Raw genomic sequence first — 12,642 nt, 5'->3', positions numbered from 1 at the left:
CTTTCTGCTGTACATGTCGCACTGCCGTATAAGTCGCATCAGTCCAAATATGTCTAATAAAATCGAAAAAAACATAAATGTAATCATTGGAAAACCTGTTTATTTCCTCGTAAATAGTGCCACAGATCACATAGTGCAGGGGTGTCAAACTCGCTTACAAAAGGGGCCAAAATTAAAACCTTTTTCAAACTAAGGGCCAATTTCAGAAACTACATTAGCTCAAGTCAGATACCCAACCTCTTTTCTTGGTCACAGTTTCCTCAACAAGTGTTTGATTGGTCTCATTTGATGTTCTCTGTTGTGCTTTCGACATCATAATCAAAGATTACTGGGGAAAATAATCAAGAGATAAAAGTATTTTTCATTTCAAATATCATCTTGAGGGCCAGATAAGATGTCAACGAGGGCCACATTTGGCCCCCGGGCCTTGAGTTTCACACACATGACGTAGTGGAATGCAGAAGAACCATACGCAGCCCGGTGGTGCTTACCGTACTTGCCGCCGTACATGTCGCACCGCCGTATAAGTCCCATCAGTCCAAACAAGTCTAATAAAGTGGGAAAAAACATAAATACGTTTCTTCGCCATATAAGTTTCTATTATGCGTCACCGCTGACAACCTGCAAATGTGGGCCGGTGTTGTGGCAAAAAATCAATTGGCTGTCAAATGGCGGCTGTGGGAGCGTGCACAGGAGGACTTTAGCAACAATTTAACAAGATTAACATTTAAAAACAATTATTTGTTTGCTCTAAATTATATCAAAGGTGTGTCTCAGTCTAATTTTTACTTAATAAATGCACTTTAATGGTCAAATTAGCTGCATTTCGCCGGGACAGTGCAGCTGTTTTGACTGTTCCAAGCAGCGAGCAGAATGAAGGTGGGGAGATTATGGCAAGCCGATTGCGTCATTAATAGTTGGTAAGATTATCAGTCATCCAGGACATGGTAAATTCAAAAAAGTTCAAGAAAAAAACAATAAAATATAAAATAAAGTATAATAAAGTCCATTTGTTTTTGTCTTGAACTTTTATGAATTTGTCATTATAGCCACGTTTACCTATTACATGAGACAACAGCATGCCATATCGCTATTACTACTCTGCTGCCATCAAGTGGCTGTAAGTGGTACTGCTCTTTTTTTTTTCTCAGTCAGAATGAATGATAACGGTCATATCTCAGCCAAAAATTGGTTTATAAATACAGGGGAAAAAAAAGCATAAATATGTTGCTTCGACCTGTAAGTCGCAGGGAATGTAAATTATGCAAAAAAAACTGTGACTTAGGCTGAAAAATACGGTAATTTGTTACGCATCACCACTGACAACCTGGAAATGTGTGCCAGTGTTGTGCCAAAATCAATTGGCTGCCAAATGGCGGCCGCGGGAGCGTGCACGGAAGGACTTTAACCAGAATAACGCTTAAAAACAATTATTTGTTTGCTCGACGTTATAGTAAAAGTGTGTCTCTGTTGAACTTTTCCTTAATAAATGCACTTTAATGGTCAAATCAGCTTCATTTCGCCGGGGCGGCGCAGCGCAATGAAGCTAATTTGACGTTTGCTCCAGGCAGACGATGATGGCATGCTATGGCAAGCCGATTGTGTCATTAATAGCCACTTTTTACCCATTACATGACACAACGGCATGCCATACTGCTCAACTGCTGAAAATGGTAGTGTTTAATATTTTCAGTCAGAATGAATGAAAACGGTCATATCTCAGTCAAAAATTGGTTTATAAATATGGGGAAAAAACCAAATATGTCGCTTCCGCGTATAAGTCACAGGGCATACAAATTATGCAAATAACCATGACTTATAGGCCAAAAAATACACTTTAAGATCCACTCCTGTACTGCTTGGAAGAGGAGCGCAATGCAAGGACGTGTCACGTACGTACGAGGTGAAGAAGAAGAAAGCTCGTCTCGCCGTCTGAGTGACGATTTGACAACTCGTGGCGTCATATGACTGATGAGTGAACACTGCCGTCCAGCTGTTAGTTTCCAGCCTTTTTTTTTACATTCAAACTAAACCTAAGTGGAGTTAATATGAAATGCACGTTTTTAACTTTATGCAAGCATCATGACTAGGCAGCAACGGCAGCTTTTATTTTGTTAAAGCATATTGCAGCTCTGAGGGAACATTTTTGACAATTCCACCGTTTACCCGTAAACTCACAAAGGTCAAGTCATGCCGCTGCTGTCTGACACACACGTGCATGTGTGGAAATAGTGGTTTTCTGATGAGTCAGACGTTAGACCTGACCTGTGATTTTTACTTCCTTTTCTTTGCTGCCTAATACAGAAAATGACCATTGTTATTGTGTTCTTGGACAAAAATCACAATAATTCTTTGTGTGTTGAGAGAAAGCAGGTTCTGGAGATGAGTTCAAACATCGCTCATAAAGTATATAACTCTGCGTTGCTTTATTGACAGGTTGCTTCATCTCTAGGTTACAGATTACCCTGTTCTGGCCTAGTTTCAGGACGCCGGCTGATTGTGTGAATGGGTGTTTAAACTGAATGTTGACACGGTTAAGTGCCTTTTTGTGACACCTTTTAGTTACTATGAGAATTGAATGATTTATGTGTATTAATTTGAGCTCTTAAAAGTTTTAAATAAGCAACATACGCGTTTGTTCTTGGCCATATTTTTGCTTGAATAAACACTTTGATAAACATCTTTCAAAATCGAGGTATTCCTGAACTGGAGTGAACTTGATCAGTGAAGGCCACCGTTCCAGAGTTTGTCGAAGTAAACTGGACTTGTGTACTGTTTTTTTATGTATTTTGGTCATTACTGATAACACAAACTGTACCTCTTGTATCTACATTTTAAAGAACAAGATATCACTTTATGCAGATGATATCTTGGTTTACCTGTAATCTGGTATTGAATGTTTTTGTTTCTTTTAGAAACAAAAACATTTTTACACATTTAATTGTGGTTCTCGTTATTTGTTCCTAAACTGAATCAGATAAAAATGGTTAAAGACAAAGTTAAGGTTTGGTTGGTTCTGTTGATGGGGCAGGGCGCTCCGCTTGTATGATGGTCGGGGAAAAGATGCACACATCAAGGACATGAACGCCGTATTAAAATTGGGCTTCCATTGATCTAATTAACCCATTTTGTTTGCCAGGATGGAGTTCTATAGCATTCCACTGCAATGATTTTTAAAAACATGTATTAAGTGCACAAGTTTTAATTAATTGATGATTTTCTCTAATCCTCACAGGTTCAGAATATACCTACTGACTTAAATATATCTATACACCCAGTAATGTTGTAGTTTTTTAATATTTTCAGTTACCGTACTCCCTTCTTCAGGGGTTGCCCCAGTGAGCGTACTCGCATGAAAGATTTGGCAATCGTTTTACGCCGGTTGCCCTTCCTGACGCAGCCTGGACTCGAACCAGCAGCCTCAGATTTAGGAGACTGCGACACTGACCCACTAATATTTGGTTAAATTGACTGGTTTCACAGCTTTTTGGCTTTTGCGCAGTCCACAACTTTTCAATGGGGTTGAGGTCGATGCTTTGGGAATGCTATTCCAGGAACATCAAAGTTCATGCTCAGTAATCCAGGAAAAAAATCCTACAAAGTTCAGTCAGGTCATCTGGACAGTTTCTTCTCTCTTTTTTGGTTGAGCCGTTTCGTCCTTCATCCAAAGGACTTCATCAGTCCGAAGAGCCACAACAAACTCCATCCCAAAAGCAGCACACTCGCATAGATGACCAACCAGTTTGCTGGTGATAAAATGGTTTCTGGGGCCCGCCCTCTCCCCCATCAACTCCTCTGAGGCAGTCATAGCAAAAGTGGTTCAAAACATTAACACCACCTCGGCTATAGCTGCCTCAGAGGAGTCCATGGGGGAGAGGGTGGACCCCAGAAACCATTTTATCACCAGCAAACTGGTTGGTCCACTATGCAAGTGTGGGACTGAGTTTGGGTCTCTTCGGACTGATGAAGTCCTTTGGATGAAGGACGAAACGTCTCAACAACAACAAAAAGAAACCGTCTAGATGACCTGACTGAACTTTGTTGGCTGTTCCAGGAGCTTTACGTCAGCCTGCTTTATCCAGTCAAAGACCGGTTTCTATAGGTCTTTGGGATCCTTGTCCTGTTGGAGCCCAACAGCTGTTGAAGCTGTTGATCTAAGCTGGAGTTGAAGTATTGAAGAAAACGTTAGACCTTTTTCTTCGTTCTACTGTCCACTTTTGCCAATGCACCAGTTCCACAGTACGATACAACCACCATCAGCTTTACAGCCGGTACAGTGTTCTTCAGTTTGAAAGCCTCATCTTTACTCTTAAAAGTAATCCTTTCATCTTGGAATGATGGTTCAATCAACCGTTTAAAGCCTACAAACAACAATTTGACTGCAACCGTACATCTTTAATATTCACTATGATGGTAATCAACCGGAAACCATTGTATCGCATTAAAACCACCAGACTATTGTAAAACGGCTTTTAAAATTCATTTCTGAACGTCGTTTCAAACCACGCCGAGTGGCATGCCAACTGAAATGACATCATTTGGTGTAAAGTGGCTTCTTTCTCGGTCTCAACCTTTTCATAAAACAAATGTTAGGCAGCCACGCAGGAATCTCCCCGAGCTCCGTAAAGTTCACACAGTCTTTCTAAGACAAACCCGCCCGGCCTTTGTTGCGTCTCTCCGCCTCAACGCATGAAGGCCGTGTGCAGTTTCTTTACGGATGGAATAAACTGTTACGTTGGGGCCATTTTAAGCGTATTTGTATTTTTTCCTTCACTAGGTGATGTTCAAAGCTAAAGCCAAGTATTCACCGGAGCTCACCAAATATAAGTAAGTCCTCGACTAAGTCGCAGTTTGTAGCTTTAACACTGGATACATTTGTGCTTGTAATCTGTCGCTTTTGGTCATCCTCTTGTTCCCTCTCCACAGGGTTCCCCTTCGGTTGTTCTTCCTGTGCATCAGTATATTTTTCCTGGTGGTGAATTTGACTTGTGCGCTCTTGGTTCAAGGAGCGTTGGAGAACTCTAAACCTCCGAGGTGAGCGCAAGTTCATTTTATGTGCATACTTTGTATACATTTTGGTGTCTTAAAGCATATCCCTGAAGTTGTGATCATTTATTTATCCAGTGATGGGGGTGTTAGGCACGCCGTCTTGGCTCGGGTCCTGATCAACGACAGCCTGTTTGTCTTGTGTGCCATATCTCTGGCTGTGTGCGTCTTCAAGATTGCCAAGATGTCATCTGCCAACGTTTACCTCGAGTCCAAGGTAGAAAGGAAAGAAATGGTCTTACAACTGTGATTGTTTTATTTAGAAAGTGGTTTTCCAGCATTCTGAGGTGATCTGACCACAAGTGGGAAAATTAGTTTGCCTAAGACCTTCAGATATCTTCGTATGACTATAAGATCCTGTTCACGCCTGACGCCAACATCCATCTCGTTTGATATGACTGACGGCACTGATTGAGAGCATTCGCACTCGGTACGTCTGAAGGCGTTTTGTAGTCTGATCTCGTTTAACTCGCTGTGAGCGTAACAGCGCTGTGTTTAAATTTGACAATACAGTAGTCCCTCGATTATCGCGAGGGTTACGTTCCACACACACGCCGCGATAGGTGAAAAACCGCAAAGTAGAAACAAGGGCTGAACGATTTTGGAAAATATTCTAATTGCAATATTTTTTTTTCTTGCCTCAATGTTGCGATTACAAAGGCATGAATAAGAGTTTCTGCATCGGTTAAAGAGATAAATGCTCTCATTTTGGCAATATTCTTAATTTGAAAATCAAAGGTTACCCCCAAATTTCTGGCTTCACGAGTGCAGTTAAAACCAAGAACAGAAAGGGACTGAACTATTAAATCCCTTTTGGCCTTGGGTCCAAACACCATCACCTCAGTTTTATTGCTGAGTGAAAGAAAATGATCAGACATCCAGGTTTTGATGTCTGTAAGACAGAGGGTAAGTTTGAGTGTAGAGAGGTCTGATGGGTTAATAACCAAATAAATTGGGGAATTGTCTGCATAAAAATGAAAAGAAACATTGAATTTATGAATAACCTGACCGAGTGGTAGCATATAAATGGAAAATAATAGTGGCCCAAGAACAGACCCTTGGGGGACACCACAGGTGAGAGAACAGTTTGGTCAGTGATCCCCGTCAGCTGGTACTTTGCTTACTAAGTCCAAGCACTAGCCTGACGCCATTGTGCAACCAGTTAAAACGCAGCATTGACTTCTCCCGCTCCTTGCTCTGCTTTGCTCCGCTCACTCGCAAGTCACGTGACCAGATCACGTGACCAGCCAAATCGCAGCCTTTGCGATTAGAAAATAGTTTTATCATATCGCGATATTATTGCAAATGCAATTCATTGTTCAGCCCTACTAGAAACGCTATATTGATTATATATTTTAAGGCTTTATAAACCCTTCCCACACTCTTGCAATGTTCTAAACTCTTAAACTTGCGTCATTTTAACAACACGTATATGTTCTGTACAGTACTCTGTTCCGGTTCAGTAGACCTAACCTGCAGAGACGAAGCCCGCCGCTCTGCCCACGTTGATGTGCGCGTGGATAATTGAGCTTCAGGATTATTTGCGACCTTCCTGCCAGTTCTGTGAGCTTCATAGATAGATCGTTACTTATGACTTTGCATTGCAGAACTTTCCCTCCCATTTCGGCAGAAAGCAGCAGCCGGAAGCACTGTTGGCTTCTGGGTACTGTAGTTCTTTTGACTTGCATTACAGTGTAGGCTTATTGAAAGAAAACTACAAAATGGTGGCGCCTGTCCGAAGTTTTTTCCCGTGAACGTTTTATCTCGTACTGTCCCAGTCACTCGAGTAATATTAAAGGTGACGATCGTAGGAAAAACCACGAAAGAGCGAGTTTGCGAAAGTCGAACCGCGACATAGCTAGGAACTACTGAATAATTCTACATGAAACTTATGTTGTTCTGTGATTGAAACAGAACATTATAGCTTGCAGTGACCACAGTGGGTCCAATCAGCTCTGAAGTTATTAAAATCCAGACAATATACTTTTGTTTAGAGAAGGGTTTTGATATAAAGTGCATTAAAAGTGCGTTCCGGACTATCTTTGAAGATATTTTCGATGCACACCGAGGTCGTTCACAACTGTATTTAACGTTAAATTCATTCTATTGGATCACCCAGAGTGGATGTTAGTGCCCGGCGTGAACTGTGAACACGTTTGATTCTGAGCGTGAATATGCTCGTCGTAATGCACTTTATTCAGTAAAAATTATGCGTTGTTTTAACCTTTGTTGCTGTTGGTCACTAGTGCGGGGGTCTGCAACCTGCGATTCTTTGGTCCTTGACGCTTTGACCAAACATCATGCAACATGTAAACTCGTTGGGTTTTATACCCTCACTAAAGACAAATAAGTTTAGCAGTTTTTCTGCAAATGTTTAAATAATTGGGGCTGAGATGGTGTAGGGGCAGGGCAGCCGACTCGGGACCCAAAGGTCCTGGGTTCGATCCCCGGTCATTGCACATCTCGTGGTGCCTCAGCAGGACACCCCATCCCCAGTTGCTCCCCGGGCACCTCCAAAGGCCGCCCACCGCTCCGCCTGGTGGTGGATGGGTTAAATGCAGAGAGCCAATTTCACCATTGTATAGAAACATACAATGATGACAATACATAACATTATTATTATTATCTTAAAATGACTTAATCAAGGAGAAAATAATGTTGATTAGCTTTAGCTACTTCATTTATCCAACTTCCAGCCTTACAGTAGTGTCTTTCTCTCAAATCCACCTGGAATTTTTGGAAGAACTTTAGGACAATTGCCTAGAAGAAATATGGTGACTAATTAATTAACTAATTAATAGATAGATAGATCTAATTAAAGTTAAAGTATTGGTAAATTTAAAAAAAATTAAGTTTAAAATTTATTAAGTCACAATTACTTATCCAACACAATGGTCTAATATTTAGACACACAAATTTTATGCTTTATTACTTTAAAGTGGGATACATAATTATTTTTTTTATTATTATTTTCACTGGCTGGGAAAAATAATTCATACAAATTTGAAGTGGCCCATGAGCCACCAGTTGATAATGACCATTGTAGCAAGTTGTTTAGTAAATGAAGGGTAGAAATGGCTCTTCTGATTTAAAAGGTTGCAGACCCCTGCACTAGTGGGCACTAATAGTTATGTTATAGGTATATTTACATGGTGATGGTAATTCTGGTTGATTACCAGATGTTATTTTTTAACTACACCTTGCATAAATGGCTTATTCTGACCAGAAAGACGAGCTAACTGCTAGCCCGAGTGGAGCCAAGGCCAAAGTTGGAATTCCACTATATAAGTTTTGCATTATCCCTCATTTCTGTAATGCTTGTGGACCCACATCTAACATTAACAGGTCAGTAGTTGGTTTATACTCAACATTGTTGTGACACAATGGATTTCCCTCCAGGGAACATCAGTGTGCCAAGCGACCGTCATAGGAGCCGTGGTGATTCTCCTCTACACTTCCAGAGCCTGCTACAACCTCGTGGTGGTCTCCCTGTCGCCGCAGGACAAACCCAGTCCCTTCAGTTACGGCTGGTACAGCGTCTCTGATCAGGTGCTGTTCCAAGTAGCTCTGGTTCTAGATCGGAACCGAGCACTCGTAGTCAGAAATCCAGAGGGGGAGTGTGTATGCAGCCTTTCTTAGGAGATTTAGAAGAGCAGTGCTTAGCAGGGTAAAGGGCTTTGTTTGGCTATAAATAACATATGTCTGTATGTCAGCCTTTGTGCATCCTGACCCATATCAGGACGGGCTCAGACAGCACATTCTTAAAGTATTCTATTTTTTGTGTGTGTGTGTGATTATTTGATATTTTACCCATGAACTGATATTTACATGATCAGAAATTATATATTTTTGTCTTGTATTAGTTTTCAGACGATGATATGCTGAACTAAGCTTTAGCCATGAGTCGCATAAGATTTATTTTAAAGCTTTTTACAAAAATATAGATTTATTTTTTGTAGGACCAATATACAGTATTATCAAAATGGATAGCAAAGGAAAGATCTAGGTATCTGTTCCAAATAATGTAAAGTCATTGTGCAATTAAATCTGCATTCTGTTTATTGGCCAGCAGGGGGCGACACCGGTGACTGCATACAAACGTTGTTGCTTGTTCGGCACCAGTCGGTTAGCAGAACATTCCATGGACACGTTTTAATGAAACTCACAGAAAGTTATAATCATTGGACGTTTTGATTACCTTTTGGAGTTAACCAAATTCAAGATGGCCGCCACACCTTTTCAGAGTTTGCGAACACAAAAATGCTCGTAGCTTAGTCAGTTTGTCGGATACTGAGCTGAATGTTGGTGTAGTAGCAGCTGATAGTCCCAACACATTATTCAGAGAGCAGTGTTTCCCCTAGATCTGTTCCCCTTGGCGGGCGCTCGTGATATTTGTGTTTCATCGGGGGGGGGGAATGGGACGGAGTCATGTCAGTGTTGCCCGCCTGCTAGCTTAGTGCTATGTTGCTGCCGGCTTTTATTGACAACGATGAGAGGGGGAGTCACGATTGTCTTGCCCGCTAGCTTAGCGCTACGTTACTGCTGGTAATTGTTGACGGGGGGAGCAGTACGTCAGTAGCATTTTTGCTAGCACGTTTGCGCTACATCAATATCAACGGTTATCGATGGGGGAGGGGTGGAGTTGGGTAGGCAGGGCACTCAGTTCTGTTGATGGGGCGGGGCACCCCGCTTGTACGTATATTGGTTGGGGAAACACTGGAGCGCTAACGTAAAATATGGCATAAAATATTCACTCCTTCAAGAAATACCGTTTTAATTCTTTCTCAAACTAGTGATCTCTGAATGTCTTTTTTTTTTTTTTTTACAATAGTTTTATAATCTCAGTTGTCCTTTTTTAAGTATCTGCTGGCCATTAAATAGGAAATTAAAAGTGTTCCACGTTGGCTTTGCTTTTTAGACCTGGAGGCATTGTAGTCTGTTCAAAAGTCCCATAAGCACAAGAGTTATCGTCTGCCTGTTTAATTCTTGGCATATTCAAATATGTCAAACTTCCAAATATTTTATGAGCATGCATCAGGATATTTTATGGATATTTTATGAAGCCTTCATTGTGAGACAGTCATGTTGTATTGTCATAACTGGATTCTCAGGCATTAACAAAGCAAAACTGCCAGAGGACGAGGGTCTTTCTGTTCAGTTGTTCAGAACCTTGACGTTTCATAAATTGAAGCAATATCTAAATAAGTGCTTAATAAAGTGTCTCTGTGTGGGTTATAGGCTGATGTATTTAACGTCAGCGGCGAGGCCTACATTGTTTTTGGGGTTATTCTGTTCTTCTGGGAGCTGCTGCCCACCAGCTTAGTGGTGGTTTTCTTCCGAGTCCAGAGACCCCATCAAAACCTGGTAAGCCAACGAGCTATGGGTCGGAGCCTGCAGACTTTTTCAGCATCAAGAATCTTTAGACTGAGTGTGAATACTTCTGTGTCCTTTAGCCTCCAGGGGGCATGATCAACAGCCACAGTTTCAGCTCCAGAGCTTACTTCTTTGACAACCCGCGGCGGTACGATAGCGACGATGACCTGTCCAGAAGCATCAGTAGTAGAGCTGATCGGACAAGGTGGGTTCCTACATAGTTTTTTTTTACTTCTTGAATATTCTCTGGTTAATGGTGTGCCCCTTGCCATTAGTCGTCTAACACCTCTTCTCATGTCCCTCATGCTTTCAGTCTTCTCTCCACCACACCCCAGCAGGCAACATCTAGTTGGTATGGTTCCATCCAGCGTAACGGGACTTTAGCGGCGGGGGTGGCAACCGCCCCGCAGGCGCCACCTTCCACAGTGCCACCTTCCACAGCGCCCCTACTTTTTGCCCACGGAAGCGTCCAGAATCATCATCACCATCACCACAACTACTACTCAACCCCGCAAAACAACAACCAACATCACCACAGTAACTACCACTCCACGCCACAGACTTATTACTGTGGATCACAGACGTATTTCTGCACCCCTCAAAATTAGGAAGGCATGACGGTAAATGGACTTCTACTGTTTTGGTCACAACTTTGTTGATCCAGCTACATCAAAACGTGATCTTGTAAACTCACCCTACACAACTGGTTCAAACATTTCTCAGCGTGGTGGCGGAGTAATCGGAACAGAAAGTTGGTGCGCCGGGACTACTATTTTTTTGAGGACGTGAGCGTCTTTGAGAGTGACGTGTAACCACAAATGGCTGGAAAGCCTCGTGTCTGACCTGATTTTTCAGTTTAATAATTTGGTCGGACTATCGTGTGTGATGCTGGAATCGACAAAGACCAGATAATCATAATGCCATATTGCTTGAAATGTAAAAACTCTGCGTAAACGGAGGTTGTGTAGCAGTTTTTAGCTAATTAGGCTAACCAGGCTAAATCTGAAATTGTCGGTCAACAGTTGGACTTGGAGGTACGTTACTCTTACAAGATTTGTCAAATTGTTTGAGTTTTGTGACTCTTTAATGAAAACATGAACGATAAAGACCTTATAAAAACTCTAATGGGGTCATTTAGCCTAGCTTGTATGCTGACTAATTAGCTGGCTAATTAGTTTCAGATGACAGGAACTAGCCAGTGCTAATTTGCCAATCATAACCTCGCTAACTTTTTTAAAGCAAGGATTATTACTTTTGTTAATATGGTGTTGAAAAGACAAAAAAATAAGTTCAAAATGTCTTTAGCAAGCACTTGCTCTGTCCTACTTGCATTAATAATAACAGGAATTAGCTAATGCTAATTAGCCATTGGCTGCAGGGGCAATGAGGGCTGTTAGCGGCAGTAGCAAGCAGTTAGCTTAAAGTATAAAATAAAATAACCACAAACGATTGCAACATTTTAACAAAAACTTAAACGTAAAGTTTTATTGTCATGTTAATCTGGGGTTGATAATACAGTGCCACACAAAAATGTTAGCAAGCACTTGCTCTGTCCTACTAATAACAGGAATGAGCTAATGCTAATTAGCCATTGACTGCTGGGACAGAGAGGGCCGTTAAAAAATGGCCAAATTTCAACAAAATCTTAAACCTAAAGGAAAGCTTCTACTGTCATGTTAATCTGGGGTTGATGATACGGTGCCACGCAACAAATTAATAAGTAAAAATGTTGTTAGCAAGCGCTGTTAGCTCTGTTCTTGCATGGCTAACAATTAGCTACTGCTGTTCTGCTAACAGCTACTGAGGCAAGGAGTGCAGTTAGCTTCAGGAAAAAATAAAAATCTCAGAAAATCAACAGAATTATAACGAAGTGAAACCTCACAGACATGCTATCGTTTTGTGAAAAGCACGGTCTTACAATTATATTTGCTCATGTAGAGTTGATAATCATCTGCGTAACGAAAACGGCGTGTGTGAAAACGCTCACTTTTTGTTTTTACATGGTTAAAATGTATTTTTAACATACAGTATGCTGTTCTGTCCAGGTTTTCTGTTCCCATGACAAGTCTAGATAGTCTACGTGAAGTAGCCCGCAAATTTCTATAAAACTTATAATCTCGTTTCCACGTCTGACGGACTCAAACCAATAAGCTCGCATGACAGACTTCATTATCACCAAACGTAAATCGAGGCTTTCTTGTTCAGAATGAACCGGTGAAAAAC

At 41.3% G+C, this 12,642-nt stretch overlaps 1 protein-coding gene across 1 annotated transcript in view; it reads left to right on the top strand.

The window, feature by feature from the left end:
- gpr137c (G protein-coupled receptor 137c) overlaps positions 1 to 11,258 on the top strand; it is a 12,153-nt gene extending 895 nt beyond the window's left edge. The window contains exons 2-8 of the mRNA XM_037696736.1: positions 4,778 to 4,827; positions 4,927 to 5,034; positions 5,125 to 5,263; positions 8,446 to 8,595; positions 10,285 to 10,410; positions 10,500 to 10,624; positions 10,733 to 11,258. Coding sequence (XP_037552664.1) covers positions 4,778 to 4,827; positions 4,927 to 5,034; positions 5,125 to 5,263; positions 8,446 to 8,595; positions 10,285 to 10,410; positions 10,500 to 10,624; positions 10,733 to 11,027 — 993 coding nt within the window. The 3' untranslated portion in view covers positions 11,028 to 11,258. The remainder of the gene's footprint in view (positions 1 to 4,777; positions 4,828 to 4,926; positions 5,035 to 5,124; positions 5,264 to 8,445; positions 8,596 to 10,284; positions 10,411 to 10,499; positions 10,625 to 10,732) is intronic.
- Positions 11,259 to 12,642: the final 1,384 nt, after the last annotated feature.

Source organism: Nematolebias whitei, chromosome 23 (genome assembly GCF_014905685.2).
Source record: "Nematolebias whitei isolate Nwh7 chromosome 23, NemWhi1, whole genome shotgun sequence".
Classification (NCBI taxonomy): domain Eukaryota; kingdom Metazoa; phylum Chordata; class Actinopteri; order Cyprinodontiformes; family Rivulidae; genus Nematolebias; species Nematolebias whitei.
This window is presented reverse-complemented; position numbering and strand designations above follow the sequence as displayed.